At 43.2% G+C, this 24,058-nt stretch overlaps 2 protein-coding genes and 1 long non-coding RNA gene across 5 annotated transcripts in view; 1 reads left to right on the top strand and 2 right to left on the bottom strand.

Moving 5' to 3' along the window:
• Positions 1 to 16,740, bottom strand: part of sh2b3 (SH2B adaptor protein 3) — a 52,136-nt gene extending 35,396 nt beyond the window's left edge. Inside the window, exons 1-2 of one of the 2 annotated variants that reach the window (XM_035639652.2) lie at positions 16,367 to 16,740; positions 1,211 to 2,446 (exon numbers count right to left, since the gene is read on the bottom strand). In XM_035639652.2, coding sequence (XP_035495545.2) covers positions 1,211 to 2,419 — 1,209 coding nt within the window. In that variant the 5' untranslated portion in view covers positions 2,420 to 2,446; positions 16,367 to 16,740. Of the gene's footprint in view, positions 1 to 1,210; positions 2,447 to 4,391; positions 4,513 to 16,366 lie in introns of those variants that run through there. The other variant, XM_035639653.2, reaches the window with a different exon arrangement.
• On the top strand, positions 6,984 to 13,428 carry LOC118313798. Its single transcript, XR_004794513.2, has 3 exons — positions 6,984 to 7,103; positions 7,387 to 7,483; positions 12,878 to 13,428. It is a non-coding gene; the product is annotated as an uncharacterized LOC118313798 (long non-coding RNA).
• A 2,010-nt stretch (positions 16,741 to 18,750) lies between the features above and the next one.
• On the bottom strand, positions 18,751 to 23,442 carry pheta1 (PH domain containing endocytic trafficking adaptor 1). 2 transcript variants are annotated; one of them, XM_035640520.2, is made up of 3 exons: positions 23,306 to 23,442; positions 22,739 to 22,868; positions 18,751 to 21,785 (listed from the first exon to the last, which is right to left on the bottom strand). In XM_035640520.2, exon 3 carries the CDS (start codon positions 21,756 to 21,758, stop codon positions 20,889 to 20,891), a length of 870 nt encoding a protein of 289 aa, XP_035496413.1. In that variant the 5' UTR covers positions 21,759 to 21,785; positions 22,739 to 22,868; positions 23,306 to 23,442; the 3' UTR covers positions 18,751 to 20,888. The 2 variants fall into 2 exon arrangements, with proteins under 2 accessions (XP_035496413.1, XP_035496414.1); XM_035640521.2 differs by having other exon boundaries at positions 22,739 to 23,431.
• Positions 23,443 to 24,058: the final 616 nt, after the last annotated feature.

Genomic DNA, 24,058 nt, shown 5'->3' with positions numbered 1-24,058 from the left:
CAGACTCTTGCACAGATATGAAACCCAAGATGAGGAACCTACTTCGCCAGCTGCCAGAGTTCTGAGAAGAAGCTCAGACAAGCATTAACAAGAACTGCAGACACACAACACTGCTTTGTGAAAGAAAAGCATCACCGAGAACAACCATAACTGAGAAAGGCATCAGTCAAAGACAGCGTTTCTGCGGCTACAATAAATGAAAATCATGCGATCAAATGTTGAACTGCATCAGTACCAAATGACAAATGTATGAATTAAAACAGGATTAGCTTGGAATTTGAACTGGATTTAACTCTGTACTGTCAAAATTGAATCATTTTAACAAGTCCTGCAGCCACATCTGAAGCCAAAAGGTGATGCAGCACAGTGCTGTGGAGGCTGTGAGACAAACCCTGTAGCACCTGTAGACGCACCTTGAAACGGAAGAATTCAACACTTTTGGAAACACAACTGGTCCGCTGCCTTTCTCAGAGTTAGATGAGCACACTAACACCACAAACAGAGCAGGAATGCCAGTTTGTTTAGACTAGCTACGCATAAAGGCAGGAAGGCGGCAAGGGTAAGTGGAACACATTTAAAAAAGAAAAAAATGATCCTGCCTAACACCTCGAAAAGCTCACTAGCTGATTTTGACTCGCACTTGTTTGATCTGTACAGAAATGTAAAAACATTCATCTGTAGTCGTAGGACGAGAAAACACAGATGAACAAGACGAGTTGTGAGAATCATTTCTGAGATAGTTTGACTACTCTACTTTCATTCGTGATGTCAAGACGTGTATGTCTCACGTGTCAGTCGCTTGACTATCAGAAATCTTGCGGCGGCCTGAACATTTTCACAGACGGACGACCTCTCCGCTCACTCCTCACAACACAATTGTGACATCTTTTGTATTCAGCAGAGGCTGAAATAACACAGAATGGACAACGTCCTATTTTCCGATGAAACTTGTACAGTTTTATACAAATTTTCTTTAAAACACTTGAGGAAGTATCCTAAAACTCAGACACAGGCATCAACACCAAACTCAACTTGGAGGAAATATTCCTCTCACATGTATGAGTTATTTATGGTTGGAGTGGCAATTGTGACTTAAAGGTAATAATTTGTCTGTTAAAGCCTGAGTTAATATTAATGTGCTGGATGGTCAGAATGTAACAAAATCATGTAAATAACGGGTATAAATGTGTATATGAGCACGTGTTTCTACCTTTGGAGGATCATAGAGCTCCAGCTGGTACCTCTCCCCTCCTCCTCTTCCAACTCCTCCTCCTCCTCCTTGAGCGTCCCTGATCCTCCGGACCAGCAGACGGCAGCGTTGCCAGCGGGGCTGAGAGTCTGAACTGGTGTCATCCACCAGTAAGTACCTCAGTTGCCCCTCTTTACAGCAGCCGCTCACCACTGACCTCCTCCGCCTCATGCTTCTGCTGTGTAACCAACGTAAACGATCTAGGAAGTGAGAGGCCACCCCGGCCACGGACCAGTGTGAAGCGCCTAGAGGGGTGGCATCAGAGTTCAGACAAGAGGAGGAGTGGGAGGAAGAGGAGGAGGACGACACATCCACATTTGTGGAGTAAGTCCCGCCCACTCTGTCGGTATTATTTGGGGGATTGTTGTTGTTGCTGGTGGGGTTGGGGTTACTAGAAGACAGGTCCGGGGTTGAGGGGGGGCTGGGTAGGGGCCGTTTCTTGAAAAGCTTTCTCACGGTGTGCTGGATCTGACTGACAGAGAAGTGTGTGATGTCAGCATGTCCAGGGTTGGAGGCTGAGGAGTCAAGCGAGTACCGTTCGGATACCTGCGGACGATGGCCGCCAGAGATCTCCTCGCTGCCACGGCTATGCATCAGCAGCGACCCGCAGCCGACACTTCGAGTCGACCCCCTGAGCACCACCGGATTCCCCGACAGGGAGTTTCCCGCAGCACATTGCAGTGGCTGCTCCTGTTCCCGGCACACCACCACCGGCTCCACCTTTGGCGGCACCAAAGCAAAAAGAGCAGCACCTCCACTTTGACGGCCCGCCTCCCGATAGTCCTGTGACCCAGACAAAGACGTGATCCGCGATCGACCGGTCACAGGCTGTGTTGGAAGGGGACGGGCCGCTGGAGATGTGGAGGAAGCGCTACCGGCGGCGGTAGAGCATCTGTTTTGGCTGAGCGGAGTGCCATCTTTGTCAACCTCGCAGCAGAAGTGCTTTTGGAAGAGGTCGGTGAACTGCTTGGAAAAGGTCTCTGGCAGGAGCACGTCATGCTGCGGCCACTCTCTGGCGAAGCTCCGGTAGTGTCCGGCCAGCTCCCGGGCTGTGGCGATGGCGTGCAGCTCGCAGAACTCCCTCCAGCCTCTTGGGGGCGCTGCCACGCCAGGGCCTCCTCCTGCTGTTGTGGTGGTGGTGTTGGCTGGATGGATAGTGTTACCATTCATTGCAGTAACCAGACCGGCTGAGAATCACTGCAGTGAGACAAAGAAGGTTGAAGAGACAGAGAAAGAAATGAGAAATAGATGGTTGGAAGGGAAGTGGGGTTAAAGGAGTTGATTTGAAGACAAGAGTGGAGGGATGGACAGTTTAGAGAAGAGAAAAACAAGATGATTGGGGGGCAAACAGAGGAGAGATATGAAAATGTAATTAGAGGCAAATCAAGATAACGTGTTGAGTGTTAAGCAAGAACTGGAGCACTAAAGATGGTACTGGAAAAACAGACAGCCTTTCTCTGAACAACTTGAAGGTTTGAAACAGTTCAAACATCGAGAACGAACAGCCAAAAGTCAGATTTTTATCTGCAATCAATCTTAAACAGCTAAAATTGGATTACATGGGCCTGCAAAGAATCTCTGGCAATCAACCAGTCAGAGAATATCTTAATAGATAAGGACGGCCACAGTTCACTCAAAGGACAATGGGAAGCCATTCAATTTAGGAGGGAAATAAGTCAATAGCAAGGAAATCCGATGAGATATGATTAATTTGTGGGGATAAAATAAGGTGATTGAGGTGGAGTGGAGTCAAGAAAGATGACTGAATCACTTCTAAATTGCGTTGATACGGACTGAACTCATTGAAATGAATGAAAACAGTCATTCAGACGGTGAATGAGAACCTGACTGAGGAAGTACGTTTGGAAAACTTCTCAGTCAAGCGCACAGCCTGCTCAGCCATCTGTGTTTACATGTGACCTGTTTCGATATTGCTTCTGCTTTTTAAAAAAATATAATTCAGCTTAAGTTCAAGCCTTCGTTGTGTCAGTGTTCAGTCAATCAATTTCAGTAGAACCCTAAAAAATCTACTGCTCCTCTAAATTCATGGCCTCTGAAGGGAAACAATGGCTTAATCAATAGTTTTTTAATGCTCATTTTCAATTTGTCACTCTCCAATTTGGAGTTTGGTCTTATTGCACGCATTAATTGGAGATTTTCCTTGGATAAATCGAGCTTGGTGGTTCTTGAGTAAGCTTGGATATCTGTTGCTTCACACCGAGGCACTGTATTCTGGTTCGCTTCATCTCTGTAGGCCTTTTCTTTCTTTGTAAAAAAACCCAATTCTCACTGGCCTCACTCACTAAATGCATTTTCATCAGTAGGGTCGAATCGCCGCTTTGCCGTCATCCTCTTACACCTTGGTTAGCTACCTGCTTCTGCAGTAACACAGAACGTGGGCGATGTAGGAGTTTACTGCATGGTTCGACATAAAAGAGGCAACAAAAAAAAAAGCCTAGGTATTCAACTAGAGCCTAGCCCTGTGCTTCATTGTTTCAAGAAGCCCTTCCCTGTTGTGTACACTGCTGACCCACGAGTAGAGTCAACCCATAGTTACAGAAGAAGAGTAGGAGGAAGGACACACATTCAAAGAACCACAACAGTCCTGTGCTGATGCAAGAACGGAGCTTCTGGGGTTATGCAGAGAGACCATGGATGATACAATGGTGTACCATTAGCCGCAGAGTTGCTTGTTTCATAAGAAGCAAAATTCATTCACCGACTTATAAATGAGCCTCTCCAGAGGTTTGTGTACATACGGGGAACTTTGCCTCATTTTAAACCGTGGCATGACACAATTTTGCAGTTATATTTTGTTGCATAGGACGGTAATGTTGTCCTATGCAACCCTAACTATTTCAAGAAAACGAGTGAACACAGGTAGAAGCTCACCATGAAATGTTGGTATCTAAAGAACCCGGAGAACGTTGGTATCTAAAGAGCCCGGAGATGATTTCAAAAGAAAGCAGCATGGATTATATAGCAACTACAGTTCATTTGAATACACCGCTGAACACATGCCTTCCATAAATGAGCAGCTGAACGACAGTTAAAAAAAACACCCACAGAAAGACTTTAGCTGCAGTCGTAATTACCGACAGTTTATCATTCTCCAACTACAACGTGTGCCTGCAGTACATACCATCTTCCTCCAGTGCTGCAGAGAGGGGTCTATTCTAAATACAGGAAGTGTAAAGAGTGTGTGTGTCCGTGTGTGCGTGCGTGCATACAGGAGTGTGTGGGTTGGGTATGGGGGGGAGTCACAGACTGTGGTCCAACAGGTCACAAGAAAACCACAAGAAATAGAGGGGGGGTGGGGGGATGTTTCGCTGTGATCGGGCCAAACGTGGAGCAACATGTCTCGTTATCGCTCGGCTAACATCTCCCTCGCTCTCCGTGTCCAACACGACCACGTTCGGAGAAGAAAAGATGTGAATTCTTGAGATTGTGTCACGCAACAGGCCATCACTTTTTTCATTTTTTGTTTCATTAGTATCATCAAACATAACGGGGGACGTGTACGTCAATGAGGAAGAAAAAAAAAACTTGGCTTCATGAAATATTGCGTCACCAAAGTTTCTGGATATGTCCTGTCACAACAACCAATTCCCTTCCTGTACTGTGCGGAGCATGCTCGGTGCATGCCCCCCTGTGCCCCTGCAGCTGGCCCCCCCCCCCCGGTTTCTATCTGCCTGGCCAGCCCAGCGATGACTCAGCACTGACTGACTATGTAACATGCACACACACACACACACACACACACACCACACACACACACACACACGCGCGCAAACACACACACACACGCAAACACACACACACACACACACACACACACACACACACACACACACACACACACACACACACACACACACACACACACACACACACACACACACACACACACACACACACACACACACACACACACACACACACACACACACACACACACACACACACACGCACACTTCCTCTTGATGTATTCCTCTGGGGGCTTGGCTGTCTTTGTTCCCATGGCTTTGCCTCTTTCTCTTTTCATCCTCTCTGTCCTGGTATGTGGATCTCCAGATGTGTTTGGATACACACTTTCGTTTTACCTCGACCAAGGGACTGACAGAGCCACATTCAAGTCGTTAGGGGGAAACAAAAAGTCTCGTACAGTTTGGTGTCTCACCTCTCTCTTCTTATCCACAATCTCTAACTTCAACTGGTTGCTTTGTTATTGTATTATGTTTTTGTGAGACATCGTTCAGCAGGGGATGACGGAAAAAAATATAATGCAAATGAAAAACGGTCCTGTACAATAGAGTCAGAGTTCCCGCATTCCCTCCTATTTCCTTTCTTCTTCGCTTAGTCATCACTCCCTCCACCTCGTCATTCCTCTACAAAGACTGTATTCTTCACTGTGACACGCGCGCATGCACGCACACACACACACACACCGAACAAAATGCTGCCATCAGTATGTCTCACCTATGACTGTAAAGCTACTAATGCTGCAGCTCAACCGTGGCTGATCAAAATAGCATTCAGTAACAGACAGCGACATCCACACCACTTGAAGTCATTTGCCTTTATTGAGCAGATGCATGTCAGGCAGGTGCAAAAATATTATATATATATATATATATATATATATAAAAATTCTAAAAAAGTCTGCCAGGAAAAGCAGCTCGTCACTGACTGACATTGATGGAAATAAAGCACAGTCACTCCACCTGGACCCCTGCCATGTATTGTGAGGTCCAAGAATGGCAACATGCAGCATTTAGTCAATCTACTTTGATAGTCAATAAATTGCCACAGTAATTTTAAACAATTTTCCAATGATTAGTCAAGAAACTAACCCTAACCCGACACAAAGTGTTGACACCAGCAATCGCCTTCAGTCCACATACTAACAAGCTTAAGCCTCAAGACCATAATGCTATCACAAAAGTTCTGGTGAAGCTGTGGAGGGAATTGTCACGGATATCGATTGACGTTTACAGAAGCAACAGGGCTGAATATGCCCCCCCCCCCTCATAAATGCCTGAAAGCATTTTGCAGGAAGAGAAAAGATAGAGATGTAAACATTTCTGTGATATTGTTTCTTTTGTACATATTTGGCAAATAATTAACACAGGGACACGGGAATAAAACTGTAAAACATTTATTTCTTTTCACTGGGCCTTTAAAGATAAAAATATATATATATATGTTCACTTTCAGGCACAACACAGACAGATAAGGACACACAAAGTTTGAGGCTTTTACAAACACAGAGGATTATCAGTGCTGCTGGTGGAAGGCTTGTTGCAGGGAGGTCCTATTTATATCTGAACAGCTTGGTATCAGCTCTCACACACCACGACATGCTCCCTGTTGTCCCCAAATGAGAAAAGCTCTTGTCTGGTGAAATACACACACACACACACACAGTCACAAAAGAGATCCCCGAGTTTTTCAGGTCATGTATTCATAGCAGGTGGCAAACACTGCTATGAATACACTGCTCCAAGTGGCTAAAGCTGCAGTATTTCTAATGGCCACTAGGTGGCTGGTTGGAAACGGGACTGGGAGGAGCCACAATGCCAAACATTAAATGTTGGTACTTTTGCAAATATGAGATTTTACGCCTTTTTCCTTGTCTTACATCAAAGTCAACTCAATCTCTTTGGATCTCACGCTGTCAGTCGGGAAAAAAGCAATAACCCCCCCTATTTGGAAAAATGACACATTCGGCCTCTTGAATCTGTGATGACTGGCAGAATGTTCAACGATTCAAAAACATATTAGTTACAGCTCTGATCCACTCCCACTGGATGGTAGGGAGGTTGCGTCCCCTGCAACTCAATCACTTCAAAATGTACGTAAGAATCAATGTTTTGAAATAAATGTTGAAAAAGTGACTATCAACACAGTTCCTACCTTCCCTCATAACTTTGTTGCTCTCGACATAAGAAGTGGAAGTAACCCTCTTTACTAATAGTCAGACCAATAAAAGCAATATGAACATGTCAGCACATGTGCTCCAGGAAATTGCGGTGGATTTTGTCCTCGGTATCTGATGTTTTGTAAAGCACATGTCGAATTGATCAAGCAAGAAAAGATTAATCAACATTGGAAATAATCACACTTCTATCCTCCAGCTCCACTTCCACCTCGAATTTGGATTTTCCGACCACAACAACTAGTGTGACGCCAGAGAGCAGCAGACCCGACCTCGAGACCAAAAGGTGTCCGTGGGTGAGAAGCATGCACGACGTCTCAGACATTACCGCCATGTTTTTTTATAGTCACACTACGTGCACGTCTCACCGGTAGGTGACAACTTCTTGTCCTAAACACAGTGTCAGATGCGTGTGAGCAGCTCGTCAGAAAATGTTTGCACATGTGCACCTCCATGTGCCATTTGATTGGTCATTACTTTAGAAACAGGATGTTCTCCTAATCATCATACTCATAATACAGTATAAAATGCAATTTAGAGCAAGCCACATCCTTCTGACCTTTATATAGCCCAGGCCTTATTACTGAGATCAGCCGGATCCAATCTACTGCTTACGACTCAATTAGTCTGCATGGCATCAAGGCTCTCATCAAACATCAAACATTCCTCTTTATTCCCATAAAAACTGGAAGTGGAAAAAGTGAATAAATTGAAGAAAAAAAAATAATCTGGGAATTTGTGCATCACAAGGTCTGGGATGAAAAACAGATTGTGTTACCACCTTTGAATTTTAATTCTCTGAATCAGGATGAATCACACTGGGGATAAATTTACAGAGCTGGGAGAGAGCAAGTGATTGTGTGAGCGGGGGGGGGGGTTATTAAAAAGAGAGACAGGAAGGAGGAGGCAGCAAAGGAGTGAGGGAATCAAACAAGAAAAGGAAGAGAAGGAGACAAGAGTCACAAGGAGTGAGAGAGAATAAGACACATGAGGGGGGATAATGAGAGGGCCGGCAGGAAGCAAAGGGGAAAAAAGAGCGGGAGAAAGGCGAGAGGAGAGGAGAAGGCGCCAGGTCTGCGGGTGAAGGTCCAGGTGGCAGAGGAACAGAGACCAAAGGATCTCTACTCTGCCTGGGCAGCGATCACAGCAACAGGAAGCCCTGCCCTGCGCTGGAAAGCAGTGCGCAGCGCACACATGCAAAGATAGAGAACACACACACACACACACACACACACACACACACACACACACACACACACACACACACACACACACACACACACACACACACACACACACACACACACACACACACACACACACACACACACACACACACACACACACACACACACACACACAAGAACACACACAAATTGTACCCTAACATCAAGGGTGGAAAGAGAATATTTAACTCAAGTCCAAGTCCTGTTACTTAAAATTAAAAAAAATTGATGTTGCAATTTAATAACAACATTATTAAATACTAGAGTTGGGCCGATAATATCAGCCGGTGTGAGACTTTCACAGAAATATCGGAATCAATGTTTGCCGGTATGGAAACCTTTGTTTTACAGAATATACACAAGGCAGAAATGATGTGCGTTTATGTTTACGTTTTATTTTCAAAAAAATGACATCAAATGTGCCGATTCATTTCCTGTTGATTGACTCATTACACCTCTGGTGTTGGGACATGGAAAAAGAGGGCCTCAAATGTAGATAATTCTGATAACTGGTAAATGTTACACACACTTTTGATTGACACTGGAGGTCAGCGTCACTGACTGTGGTGACCATTATGAAATGTGTGCAGCTCAATGCCGACATTTGCCTTACACAAACTAAATTTGAGGAAAAGGGACATGCAGTATTATGACAAAAACCCCACAAAAAGGTCAGGAATTGCCACCAACACACTCACCATTCAATATGACCTCACTGTTAGCCCACACACCAGTTAACATGAAGTGACACCGTGTCACCTTTTTCCATCCCTTTCACTTTCACGATATATCTAATCGAACAATTTGCCAAGTGTCACAGAAAAACTGGCATCGCTTGACAACAGCTGAATGACGCTAAAAGCGTTTGGTTTTTTTATTTCCTGATTGATGAGCTGCATGAAAGAAGTGCAAAGAAAAAGAAGAAAAAGAACATCTGCAGTTGCAGGGACGGGATCGACTCGAGTCTCACTGTTCATGTTTGTGTGAAGTGGCATATGAAAGAGCTTTGATAATAAACAGAGCAGAAAGCGAGACGCACACAGTTTACATAATTCAAGAACATATTGTAAAGGAGGAAGCGGGGCTGAAACATGAGATAACCTCGGCCTCAGCTTCCCATAGACGGAGGAAAGCATCAGCTGATGCAGGGGGAAAAGATGAGAGGGGGAGCCCGCAGCTCCGTTTCAACAACTACACTTCATTTCAAATATCAACCAACAGTGAAAGATAAAATGTTTGTCCTGGATGCGTACGGTAGGATATCACAAAAGACATGAAAAATGTTTATTTGTGTATAAACTCACATCCGCAGCATTTGCTGGTTTAAGGGAAGAAACGGCAAGAAAATATTTTGACTAAGACATTATCAAAAAAGAAAAGAAATATTTCAACACAACACACAAGGAAAGCTATGGGGCAAGAGCAACCTTTAATCCTCCATGTTTGGTATTTAATGTAGCTTACGCTCTTATCCTGAGTGGCCTTAGGAAACATGTGCACTACATCAACATTTTGGTTTTCCACGGTCGGCATCTTAAAATGGCAACGATCTTAGAAGAAAGAAAAAAAAAGGAAGGCAAACAGAAGGTAGCAACAGCTGTGAACTCGAGAAGACTTATCTTTTGTCTCGCATGTGACATTTTCTTAATAAATGTGTAGGCAAAATACTACTGGGTGCATACTGTAGGGGGTTTGTGTTTCGGTCGGAGTAATCTCTAGTTCCCACAACAATGCAGGCTCCAGCACAACACAATGCTGCTATTATTAAGACAGAAGTAAAGCCCTGCCGCTTACTGGCCATTTCCTGTCGTCTGGGAAGGAGAGAGGGAGAGACGGGCAGGTTGGGAACTTAAAGGCTGGATCTATGGTGATACATATAAAGGATTATAAGTATCAAAAGTAAAGAGCAAAGTCCTGTGGAAATCAAATCCTATGTATCTAGTAAGTCCCAATAACTTAGCAAAATGCTCACTAACAAGTTTCCTTCCAGCAGTCCGGCATCCTGCCAACAACTAATACAAAACATCTTCTGCACAGTCTGCAGTCTATCATTATCCTGGGAAGACAGACCCCGGCATGTCATGAAAAACTGAAATAAAAGGTCTGCGAGAGACATAATGACAGGCAAAAAAAGAGTGTAGTTTAGTCTTTGGCTGCATGGACGTGATTTGTGAGGAGTAGAGATTAGGTCAGAAAGTGAATAGTAGAATTTCATGTGAATTTCAAATTAAGAAGTTTGTCAGGATCTAAAATTGAATTAATCATCCATTTAGCTGTGAGCATGTGAACCATAATCACAACATGAGTATAACAAAATATGAACAAATGATAATACTGAATTATTGCCCAACCCTAGTGGATATACAGTCAAGTTCAACCCCGCCGCAACTATTATCATTAAGATGACAACTTTTGTACCCCGGGGATGATATAAAAAGAGAAAAGCAGCAAATCCTCACGTTGCAGGAAGTTGACAGCAGAGTGTTTCTGCTCAAATGAAAACACACACATGCTGATTTTTAATTCTGATTACTAAAACAAATAACAGTGAATCTATTAGTATTATGATGCTGAATCGGAATATTTTCTATATATCATGCAATGGACTGAAAGGACAAAGTTCATTGTTGTGCACACAATTAAAAAGAAAAGAGAAAACCTGAATACATGCACAGAAACTTCTGCACTCCTGCACACACACACACACTTTTAGAGTTCCGACAAAATAAACACTAGCCGGCAGCGCATGCTACACAACATTAAATATGCATACCCTGAATAACTAAACAGTTTAAGTAGGTTTCTCAGCTGCTTAGCTGCCAAAAACCGCTGAACTCAACTTACTCTCGGAACCTTTAATCACAGGCTAAGTTTCTCCAAAGCTGGAAAACAACAATCCATCAGTCACGATTCAGCCAATTCAAGCATTTTTTTGAGAGAGAGATCGAAAATGTTACAGCCCGGGTAGAGTACGACAGACGCCTCAGTCTGAACTCTGCGAGCACTTCATGAATGAGTCATGCATACTCGTGATGCGTTTCTGATTCATTGTGAATTATAACTCATGATAGTATTCAAGATGTGTGATATTGTATATTACGTGCGTGTGTGTGTGTGTGTGCGTGAGGTCGTCCGGGTTGGGAGTGGCGGGAGATAATTGGATTCTTCAGTAACTCTGATCGGCTGTGAATCATCTGCAGGCATCTGACTTCCTGGAAGGCTAATTCAGGAGTTATAAATTTTTCCACATTGGGACTCATGAGTGTTAGCGCTTACTTACTCCTCCGTTAGGGGCTTTTTGTTGTGTGGCGATAGCGAACTCTGGGCTTATGCTGGGAACTTGTGACACGATGCAAATTTTTGTATTTTGCGTGAGAATGTGTTCCTGCTTTCACTTCAACTTAGGCGTGACTCGTGTTTCGGCTAAACACACACAGAGGAACAAACAAAAATCGATTTTCGTGTGTGTGTGTGTGTGTGTGCGTGTGTATGGCCACAATAAACAATAATTTTCCATATCGATTCATCTGCTTATTATTTTCTTGGTTAACTGTTTTGAAATTCAATTTCTCTGTCTCCAGGTTGCTTGTTTGATCCGACCAACAGACCGAGAACTGCGATTTTTTGATATAATGTCACGTTTGAGAAAGAAATGTGACTCATCCTAACATTTTAGAGAAACTGAGACCAGAGAACATTTGGCATTTTTGCTTGAAAAATTACTGAGACAACGGATCTTTTGTCATAATAGATTATTTGATTTAATAATCCATTGTATGACTAAGTGTTGCCGCTCACTCTGTGTGTACTCATGAAACCTGGAGACACTTCAATGACTACCAAGCAAACAGTCAGGGTGTGTTTCTTTTGACACTACTTGACCCCATCCTACACCTTCATTGTGCACATAAACACACAGATAACAGACACACACACACACACACACACACACAGAATCAGATTAGAGTATTGCAACTACAGAACCTACAAGCACACACATGTTTTAAGCGACATCCTCATGCTGCTGCAGCCAACTATAATCAACATTCTTCCAACAACAACAACGGGGGCGAATTGGGGTAAACACATGCAAAAAGCGCACACGGCCTCTAATTACTGCTGCTTTGGAAAATAACACACGGGCACGCATGTGCGCATGTGTGCCCCCCCCCCCCCCCCCCCCCCCCAAAAAACAGTTGCACAAAACGCGTGTGCACACAAGACATATAATAGTCATTTCACTGTGTTTGTGGTGAAAATCCATAGTCTGAGATTTGGGGCCTCGCTGTTTGGGGGCCCAAGTGCCGTGCATGTCAAATTACACACACGCACGCACACACGGCTCGGTAACATTGTAGAAGGTCACCATTGTCACCAGGAACAAGCTTTTCTTTTTCTTCCATTTTCTGCCCTAATTTGTCTCTTCCGTCTCTCTCTGTCATTCTTCTTCTTTTTTTTTTGCAGATTCCTGCTCCTGTCTGCCTGCCAAGTTATCTCCCATGGCTCCTCTCTTCCTCCCTTTTCCCCCAGAGGGCCGTTGTGGGTCAGACCTCTCTCGTGGTCTCTTCAGTTGATTTCTTAGATCCCCCGAGGGAAGCGGAAGAGCTGGCGTCCGATAACATCTCAGTTAAAAAGACATGGAACCATGACATTGTCTGATCCATTGCCGATAGCTGAGGCTGCAGAGAGAGCTACACTTTTTTTTTTTTTCTGGTCTCCCATGTCTAAAGCAACACATATGTGTACATCTATGTAAATTTAGAAAAGATTAGAACTGTGCAGTCCAAATTCCAAGAAGCTGTGGACTTTTGTGTCAAGGAAAGAAGTCTCACGGCTTCTTAGACAATAGAGTGTTGTGGGGGATGAAATCCCCAACAAAGTAATCTTGTTATGTTCGGAAAAGAAAAATTGCATTACAATTATACTGAACAAGTATCAACCCCCCCCCCCCCTTCTCTAGGGAGAGTCCAAGAGTTTTTAGTTCTTAAATAATAAATGTGAAGCAGCATTACTGTTAGAAGCCGTGGTATTCAGACGACAAATAAATTGTTATTCTGTGAATAGGGGTCATTCTAATTTTTAAGGGTTTTACTGCATTTATGTAAGTCTGCATATGTGACCGAGAGCACATTTATGTGAGAAGAACAGAGCTTCTCTTGTCCACACCGCACTGAGCAAAAGAGAAGTGAAGACGGCAGTCAAAAATATCCAACCGTCAGAAACCAAGGAAGTCTGTGGGGAAGTAAAAAAACATTTCTGAAATTCACTAGAAACACTTGTGAGTAATTGACAGAACCAACAAAGATAGCCAACACGTTGCTGGGGCTGAATCCATACTAATACATTTGACCTCCGTCCACACAAGTGTTTTAGCTCCGTATCACAAATAGCCCCCGTCCAGACCGAGTGGCAACCCACTGTGACACTGTGTCACCTTTGGTTTGTGAACTGCTGCTTTTGAAGCTTCGAGTTTAGCATTTTGGCCAGCGCCATCTTGGTTTTTTAAAACCACAAGTGAACATATTTGGAGGAGCGGGGGCTGGTCGTGACTGAGGTCTCATCATCCACTGGACCGACACCTACAACTGCAACCATGCCATTACTGCATTGGACGGTACAAGCTGTCAATCACGCTTGTATCCCCCGCTCCAAGGCATGCGGTGCTTTATCGACTATTTTATCCTGAATTGCAGCATAGTTGACAAAATGCACATCATGTTGTATTGGAAAAGACTTAAGACCATAAACTCCTCAGGAAAATTATTTACTGATGTTATAGATAAAGTGAGGAGTCATTTATCTCATAGAGTTCTATAGAAACTGACTTCTTTTGGCAACCAGTGTAGTCGCCCTCCACTGGTCATTCCAGGGAATAACAGGTTTGAGGCAGTCATTGGCTTCACTTTCCGGACCAGGTGACTACGTCCATTTTTATATACAGTCTATGATATTGACACGCCTGATAATGCAAGTCACATGACCATTTGCGTACACTGAGCATGTGCAAACAGAATAAACAGGAAGCAGATCGTTTACCCTGCAGTCGGTTACATTGCATTTCCAAACATTTCCGATTGAAGTGCTCTGAAACAAGACGTAGTAGCACTGAAGTACTTTAAATCTTAAACGTAATAATGCGGATGTAGCCTGAGATTACTGCAGGAGGCAAGTGTGTCTACGATGATATTTTTTTTTTAAGAAGATGGACACCGATATTCATTCGTAATTCTCGGTAATATGATGACATACATACAATATAATGCTTAGACAATCTGTCAACCAAACACACACACACACACACACACACACACACACACAGGAGATAAGAACAGTGGTGCATTCCCTCCAAAACACGCACACACACACACACAAAATTACTGTTTTGATTTTCTGCCACACAACACTGGATTGTGAAACCAAGAGGCTGCTCCCCACTGGTTCCAGCACACGCACACACACACACACACACACACACACACACACACACACACACACACACACACACACACACACACACACACACACACTCGCTCCAGCATATATATATATATTTATCTATCTATATATATATATAGATAGATAGATATATTTATATATACACACATATGCAGCTGGTATAGCTTAGTGGGTTACACTGCTGACTTTGGTACAGAAGGTCGGGGTCCTGGGCCCTTAACACAAGGCCCTTAGTGCTATACTTGCCTCAATGATTGTAAGTCGCTTTGGACAAAAGCATCAGCAAAATTAATGTAATGTAAGGTAATTAACGCCTGGCTCCACGATTAGCCTATTCACACAACCATCACCATGAAGATCCCACCACCGATAGACTTCTGCCAAATAATGTTGGAACTGTCACGTAAAAGCTCAATTACAAAACATGTGCGTTAATTACATCTCTCGTGCCAAATATCCACACTGATGTGATGCCAAGCAGCTCAAATGCAGAAAAAGAAAAATTTATCTTGGTCGTCAAGGGCTGAATTAACCTCCTGAGGGGCCCCGGGGGGCCAAAAAATTGTTGATGGGACCCCCACTATTATTTTCTCTGGCACCCACAAAATCAACCAGTGGCAAAATCTATTAGTTGATTGACATCAATTCAATTCTGATAGTTGATTAAGTATTATTTATCACTTTTTTAAAAATAAATACCAGGTCCTCACTGCTACTTGCTTCTCAAATGTGAACATTCGCTCATTTCATGTTGTGTTTTGCTTTTTGTTTGTGTTATGATGGTAAACTCAACATCTTTGGGTGCTTGACTGCGGGTGAGACAACAACAAAAAAAGGATGGGGTCAAAATTCGAATATGTCAGCTCTGGCTCGAGGGAGTGATGAGCATATTATCACTATTTACTGACATTTAATGCACTGGGCAACCAGTGGATTTGTAAAGGCAGAAACCATTCCCAGGTAATAAACAAGGCGATACAATATGACTCTACAACAAATGATTGCGACTTGACTTAAAATAACAAAAGGTCTCATAATTAGATTTCTGCTTCAATTGAGCAAAAAAAAACTTTGCTAACCAATTTGGGGTTCATTCAATTTTACAGTCTATATCCTCAGGGGCCCCTGAGGGTCTGGGGGCCCCTGGGGCAGTGGTCCACTTGTCCCTGTTGCTAATCAATCCTCTTCAGTGGTTTTGACAGGACTCTTAGTCTAAGCATGCAACAAAGACCAGCCCCGAGCCGGAGAGAGGGAGGAGGAGGAGAAGAAGGAGAAGAAGGAGAAGAAGAAGAAGAAGAAGAAGAAGAAGAAGAAGCCCTTTAAATTCCACACGAGCACATTGATATAAAAGCATCGTCGGTGCAGAAAGGAGGCTCGTTCCACATGACTGCTGCGGATCCTCACGGGATTACTCCCGAAGAGTTTGAGGAGTTGAGTGACAGACACAGGGGAGGTGATAGAGGCGGACAGGAGCTCGGTCCTCGCAGTTGTACTCACGTTCTCCGTTATCTCGGACGGGCATCCACCGCAGCACGACAGCTAACCAACAAGTCGGACTTCGCATAACGGAAATGTGTCGAGAAGCATCTAAAAAGGAACGCGGAGGGGGAAAAAAAACAAAACGACAAAAAAACAAAACAAAAGCACACGACGTCGGCGCCGAGCAACGGAGTGTGTGCATCAAAGGAAGAGCTGCATGTCCACGAGAAGAGGCAAAGTTAGAAAGAGGAAGCCCGTCGCTTTCCCCCTCATCGTGGCGCGGCCCGTCCGCACGCAGAGAGAAAGGAGAGAGAGAGAGAGAAGAAAAAGGGGGAAAGAAAAAGTTTCAGCCACGAACTTGACGCGGAAAAAAAAGTGGCGACTCCTCATTTCCGCTGTCAAAGAAAACAAAAAAAAAAAAAAAAAAAAAACCAGCGCCGCGGTCCCGCTGCGTCAAGTTAGAGGGAATTCAAAAATATCACTTCCTGGCGCGTCTTTTCAAAATAAGAGGCGCGTGTCAAGTAACTTGGGCTGGAGACGTTTTCTCCCCCGGACTGTTCGATAGGCTGTGAACAGGAATGTATTATTTTATTTCAATTGTACCACTGTGACTAATTGAATGCACTAAAATTTCAACATGTGTCAACATTCATCCCATTCATCAAGAATTCAAAACTGATTTTTACAGATGATTTATAAACACACATTCCTGTGGCTTGAGCAGTTCTAAGATGGCAGTTTGGATTGCTAATGAAATACAATTTTTTTTGCACTTTTTTTTTGTTTGATTTCATACACAGACGCAGATTGGTGCTGATAACCTAATGCGTGTCTAATCCAATGAGTTATTGGGGAGATATTTCATTGTGAATAGTTCATAAATTACAGCAAAAATATTCAGCCTAATTCTCTCAATATACTGGCTGTGTAACACGTCCTCCACCTCACACACACTCAGTGCTGACTTTATTAGATGCACATACATGGACAGTCTAGTGAAAGTCAATACAACTGACCTGAATTCTAAGTCTATGATGTATTTGCTGTTTGTTTTTGTTAAGAATGTCATATAAGTATAAATGATGATTGGTGTCTTAGCATTAACTGCAAACATCATAAATTGACTGCATGAAATTCACAGATTTATTAAATATTGTGCCCCATCTAGTATTTAAAAGGCCTTTCAATGACAAAATAAATCTATCAACATAATGTAAAACACCACCTTTCCTAATCATGTACTTAAAATAGATAGATATTAGATATTAAACTATTGCTGTACATTGTATTGTAGAGGTGTACCTAATAAACAGAGTTTTTTTCCAAACCATCACTCAGTGTGACAGTTCTCTCATTGATTTTATAGGTCAGGATATAAATATGCAACTTTATGTTGAAACTTCCAGACAGGACGTTCCGTGCCGTCTGCAGCACGTTGCCCCGTGGACAAGTATGGCATGTGAAAGATGCAGAAACTGTCCAGACTCTTTTACAGACACTGTGCATTTGGGCCGGCCACTAATCTGTGTCAGTCTGTCAGTGTTTGATCAGTTATTTCTCTGGTTTTTACATCCTGCATCAGTCGTGAAGTCGTAAAGCCTAAAATATTGTTACAACATTTTTTGAAAAAGAGGATTTCCATAAACTCAAACTGATGTGGTTTAACACTGTAACTTAATACACCAAGGTGACCCACAGAGCAAGAGGGGGACTTAAGTGTGACATTTACATTCTATATTTGTGATCTTCACATTCATGAGATGTTCAGTGCAGGACCTAAAATAACATAGAAAAGTAAATGAAATAAAATATGTAGACATAAATACAGTAGAATATAACAGGGAAGAATAGACCTGTCGCTGTAAACCTGTTGGTCAAAAGAACGGAAAAATAAGAACAAGAATTTATAGCAGCTATACTACGATGACAAATGTTATTAAATAAGTGCGGTGCTGTCTTAAGTGAAGCGTATTACGTGTACGAGTAATATGGTATGATAATCTATAACAGAAAAACAAGTATTCAGGTTGACACACATTAGATAATGTATTTATTTAAGAAAAAATCTTCTCTATAGACACAAAATAGAGCTTGTAACTGTCATCAACTGCCATCGGACGGTTAATTATATTAACCTGTCCCCTCCAGGTGGAAACCAGTTATTGATATTCCTGAGGTCTAAGATTACTACTGTCTAAAACTGTTGCACAGCGACACCTAGTGAGAGTCGGGCTGAACAGCAACAGGAATGTGTGTAGTTTTGCATGACACTTTGCTCGGGCTCTGCATGAAGTCAGAACAAAAAGAAGATAACATCTAATGCCAATGACTAGAAACTCTTATAAATCACATTATAAATATCAAAAAACTAAACGTCAACAAATTAACTGTTTCACAACATGGCGGATTAACAGTTTATTATTTAGTTGGTTTGCAGCAAATGCTTGGTTGACAAACATCTTTTCAGAGTGACACATCAGGAGAATGGGTAAAATATGATTGGCTATTTAATATAATACTCATAATTTGTGCCATAATATTGTGAATTGTTACAAGAATCATGAAAGTTGGGAAAAAATAGATATATTATTGTGCATTTAGGGTTGCTCCCCTCATTTGGCACTCCTGGGATAAAGATAGAGACACATTTTATCATTTTAATGTTCAATTTGACACATTTCCCAAATTTCATTTAATATTATTGTAAAAACAGATATATTGTTATTTGTGATTACAGTCTATTCTGAATTCTGGAGTTAATCAAATTGGCAGTAATGCAACCACATTTTTAGATAATGCATAAAAACAAAAAGGAAGCCTCTTTGATATTGCTGTTTAAAAAACAATAACACTGTACCACTCCCTCCCACAAGCAAAGTGGGCAACAGTGACAACAGTGCTGTGCATTGATGCAGACTGAAGGAACTGAGCCACTGTCAAATAAAGTGATCGCACCAGAAATTAACCATTGGCAGCAAAGGAAAAGGAAAACTATAACGATCTTTTATGAAACACAATCGAAAAAGAGGGAAAGACAAACCCTCCAGTCACCGTAGTTCTATGTGAGAATGGTTAAAAGTGCAAAAAGCAGAGGTATAAAGAGAACATAAGGCACGTATAAAACAAAAATGGAAATGGCTATGTGATTGGATATAGAACGCACTAGTATGAGCAATTTTTTTTTTAAAAAAGGCCCATTTCGCAGACTGCTGGTGTTAATTTTCCAACATGGAATATAGTCAGACATTCACATACAGTATAGGCTTCGAACACGTACACTCATCTGGTAACATTCAGATTAATTAGTCGTAACAGACAAAACATAAGAGTTGGATAACATTAAGATTCGATTGTATAACAAGAAATGATGAGAGAATTCAGAGGACACGTTCTAAGTCGCATTAAGTTCAAGGATAAAAAAAACAATTCTGCTTTTCTGAAAATACAAGAGTCAAAAGGAGAACTAAGTGACAAGCGCTCTTATGACACAACATCATCTGGCCCCTGGCTACCAAGGGCTAAAAATACCAGGGTGTGTTGCTCTGAGCGAGACATCCAGCTCCCACCACGGTCCCCAGTGACTGTCGAGAGGATGCTCTGACAATAGCAACCACAAGGTCTCCAAGGAGAGAATATGCCCTGGTGGGAGTAGTCGTCACCCCCTCCCCCCAACACTTCTATTCCCAAGAGTAACCTCGTGTCTCTGCAAGAGGTCGTATATTAGAGAAAATCTTAGTGTAAAGTTAGTTTAAAGTTACCAAAACAAAAGGTGAAGCCATGAATTTAGATGCCGAGAGCTAGATGTTCAAATGTTTCCCTGCTCTTTCTTTCATTTTATCAGACAGATTTCCTGATTCATGCGCTTAGTTCTGAGCAGTTGTGCACCGTTTCATCACCAACAGTGAAAAGTTTGGATAGCACCGCATGAGCGACCTAATTTTCCATGCACCGTGGAATCACTACACTAACCTGATCTACTGTATTTTCGATTTGTTTGGTGCAAAGTCTCTAATTAAGTGACCTTTGTTATTTTTATTTGCATATAACTGAATCATGAAAGCCTTTCCCATTTCATCCGAAAAATACGGAGCTGTGGTGATTTTAGTGGTTATTTGTAGTTGTTTGGTTTTGTTCAGACACTTAGCACAATAGCATAATGTTTGACTTGAGCAAAACATTAATTTAGATCATGTTCCTACAACCAGACCTTAAAACAAGGCCACAAAAACATTTTGAATTTCTTAACACTTATAACTGTCCTTGGAAAATTGCACTGAGCAAAACTTTTAAACTTTTATAAAATTGCTTGGATTGTACCGTGGATAGTGTTATTCTTTAAGACAGACTGATTCCCCCTGTACCAGACAAGATCTGGAATCAATGTCAAAGTTTTATTTGATTGGTGATAAGACTGCATTCTGCAATTAGGTCAAAGTTTTCTTGCCTTTCTGTTGGGCCCAGAAGGGTGTAACATTTCAGGATGTTAAGGAAGGAATGACGTAACTGTGGAAAAAAAGAAACAACACGTTTTCCATCATCATCACTGGCTTTGCAGCCACTGCGTTCTCAGGTCCTCCACCTCTCTGCCATACCAATCATGGAGTTTGGAGAAACAGACAGTGCCGGGGGACACGGGGCTTTCCAGAGACGCTCCTCTTCTCCTCGGTGGCACTGGGGGGGCCCTTGCCCCATCACAGATCCCAATGCTATTCCCAGAGTCTGCACAGCCATCCCAGGCCACGCAGGAAGACCCTCCCTCAACAAAACCATTAGCCAAGGCAACTGGTGGTTTACTCCACCCAACCCCATTCTCTCTATGCACCTCATCCTGGATGCTCTTTTGAGCAGATGAGGGAATTGACATGGGAAGGGCGCATGATGATGATAAAGAAGAGGAGGACGATGAAGACGAGGATGCTCCAGACCTGGACCGTGACACGTAGTTCCGTCTGGCCAGCTTTGGCCTGCCCTGCAAGCCTGCAACTCCAGCCCCGGCACAACCGCCACCCGCGGCCTCCTGGATCTCCTCCAGCTGCCTCTCCAGCTCCTTCACCACCAGCCTCATGTAGTCGAAGCTGGCTCTTGACAACGCCTTCACCCACGACTCCATGGCCGCTTGACTGTCAGCCGCCATCTTGTACACCCGTGCTTTAGCGCAGTCAAACTTGACGGCGAAGGCGAACTCCTCGGCCGACTCGCAGAGCTCCACCGTGCATCCCTCCAGAACGATGACGCCGATGGGCTCTCGGCCGTCGCGCTCCTCGAAGTAGAAGAGCATGTTGCTCTTCAGGACGAACCAGCGCCGGTGATAAGCGGTGTTGCGCTCGCCCTTTTTGAACAGGAAGCCCGTCTTGTCTGGCGGCGAGTCACAGGTGGCGTAGTGCGCCACGCTGCGTTCGTTCAGCTTCATCTTCTCCTCAAAGGATTCTCTATTTACCTGAAGAATATTGTTAAGAAGAGAGGTCATCCCTGCAGTCAAATGGATTAGGCCATCCTGCAACACGACTCTGCAGCTTTTCCCTCTAGCAAGTCGCCAGCAGATTTTGCTTATTAGTTGTGCTCTCTGCTTTAAGTTGTACTAAACAATGGCTGCTGTCCGCTGAAAGAAAAAACAGACTGCAGACTGCAGACACTTTTAGTTTAGACATGGTACTAATAATAGATTAGTAATAATAAATATGATAATCCTGTTAAAAGGAGGTGAAAGTAGAGGGTCAGCTACAAAAAAACGAAACTAACCAGTCTTGAGTTTGCATCCTGGTCTCCTCCCTACTGAGCAAACGTACCGTCCTCCACGGCATGTACACACCGATCTTACTTTCATATTACACACACCAAGTGTGCAGACATAATAACCACAAACAAGTGTCGCCAAGACAATGCTGCAAAGCAGTAGGCAATAGTAGAAAGTAATACTGGATAGACTGACCCACTACGACTACTACAGGCCAACCTCAGAAGGCTGACCAGTATGTCAGGAAGAGATTGTTGTTGTGTTGTATGCTCTGCAAGTCACATGTGCAACTGTAAACTCGGGCTCCGACCTTCTCTCTCTGTGTGTGTGTAAACAACAACTAATCCAATTGTAATCTGTTAAGAAGGAAAGCTGTTTTAGTTCATCCATCACCTTTGATACAACTCACATACTTTATAGATAGATAGATAGATAGATACTTTATTCATCCCAAGCTGGGAAATTCCGGTGTAGCAGCAGCACGTTTCACACAGCACACATTAAAAAATTAAAAATATATACAAATATCTACACAAATAAGTTTAAAACATACGAATTGCAAAAAAATAGAGAGAATAAGAAAAGAATACAATTTACAGAATTGACATGAAGCATTAACAGTGGATATACTCTCATCGTGATTATTTTTCACTTACGTGTTAGTGTCATGTTAGTGCCCTCCACCCCTGTCCTCCTCCATCCATCACTTCTGTGGCTCAACCGTCAACATCTTCTTTTGTCTTCTTCTTCTTCGTCCCACCACCTCTCTGTCAGTCCACATGCAGGCTGGGGGGAACGTTTCACACAACAAAATGTTTGTTTGTTTGTTAACTCAAAACTGCCAGTTCCATCCACCGTCCTGACTCCACCAGCAGGATGTAGTCGCAGCTCAGTTTGAGTCATGAGAGTTCTGTTGTTTCCTTTCCCCCACCTCTGCGTGCTAATCGTGTCCCGTACGGACGAGTGTGTCACAGGGCTCGGTCACAAGCTTTTGACACATCAGCACTTTTTTTTTGTGTGTGTGGGAATATACAGTGTATGTCTGGCTACAGGTCAAAGCAGCCGGACGCCAAACGCATTCGTCCACTTCGCTGAATACAAATGTGAGTCCTGCGTCAGCGGTTTTCACATCCCTCGATTCCAGCGCTGTGCAGACGCCGAGCCAAAATCATGCTACATCATGCTACATCGTGCTAACCAGCTCAGTTGTTACTGTTATTTACCTTCAGCAGAAGGCGCCTCCGTGCGTCGGGCTGATCATGTCCCCGTCATCTATTTGTTTTATCTGTATTTCTCCTTCCCCTTCTTCTTCTTCCTTCTTTCTTTTTTTTCCCACTTCCGCTTTTCCATGTCACGTGACCCGGCCGGGAGGAGGGGCGCGCGCGTTGAGCTCTACGCGGGCGAGTTCGACTGGGCGGGGTCGACAGAGTACGTTTACGTTCGCCACCCGGGTGAGCGCTAACGTAAAACGAGCGCACCCGCAGCAGGGTCTCATGCCCTTGGAAAATGTGGAGCGTGTGCAGAGCAGCCCGGTGCCGCAGCAGCTGACTGACGCGGCTGCACCTGCACGGATGATGGACCATGGACCATGGACGCCTCGGTCGCACAGACCTGGAACTGTCTTCTAAACACCGTTCAGCTTCACGTGTCGTGGATGGTTTCAGAAGAAGGGATGCACCGATTAAAATAATCCCAACTAAACTATATTTCTTGAGACTGGTCTGATGTTAATTTTTATTTCATTTTGTCAATTTACCCCCAAATTTAAACTTCCCAGTGCACTCTAAGGTTATTTTAAAACAAATGTGCCCACTTAAGCAATTTTGATATAGTCCTGCTAATAGGCACCTGAACCAAAATGTATTATTTTAGTTTTATCACCATCTGGACTCACACAAAGCAATAAACAAAAAGGAGGAACTGGTTAAAACCTACTCTTCCTTCGCTCTATAACTGGAAGTCAACTGTAAACAACA

The sequence above is a fragment of the Scophthalmus maximus genome, chromosome 19 (genome assembly GCF_022379125.1).
Source record: "Scophthalmus maximus strain ysfricsl-2021 chromosome 19, ASM2237912v1, whole genome shotgun sequence".
Classification (NCBI taxonomy): domain Eukaryota; kingdom Metazoa; phylum Chordata; class Actinopteri; order Pleuronectiformes; family Scophthalmidae; genus Scophthalmus; species Scophthalmus maximus.
The sequence above is the reverse complement of the archived record's forward strand: the minus strand, read 5'-3'. Positions and strand labels throughout refer to the sequence as shown.

What these genes read in the sequence shown, in the direction of transcription:
- pheta1 (XM_035640520.2), bottom strand. Translation starts at nt 21,758, where the DNA reads ATGAAGCTGAACGAACGCAGCGTGGCGCACTACGCCACCTGTGACTCG.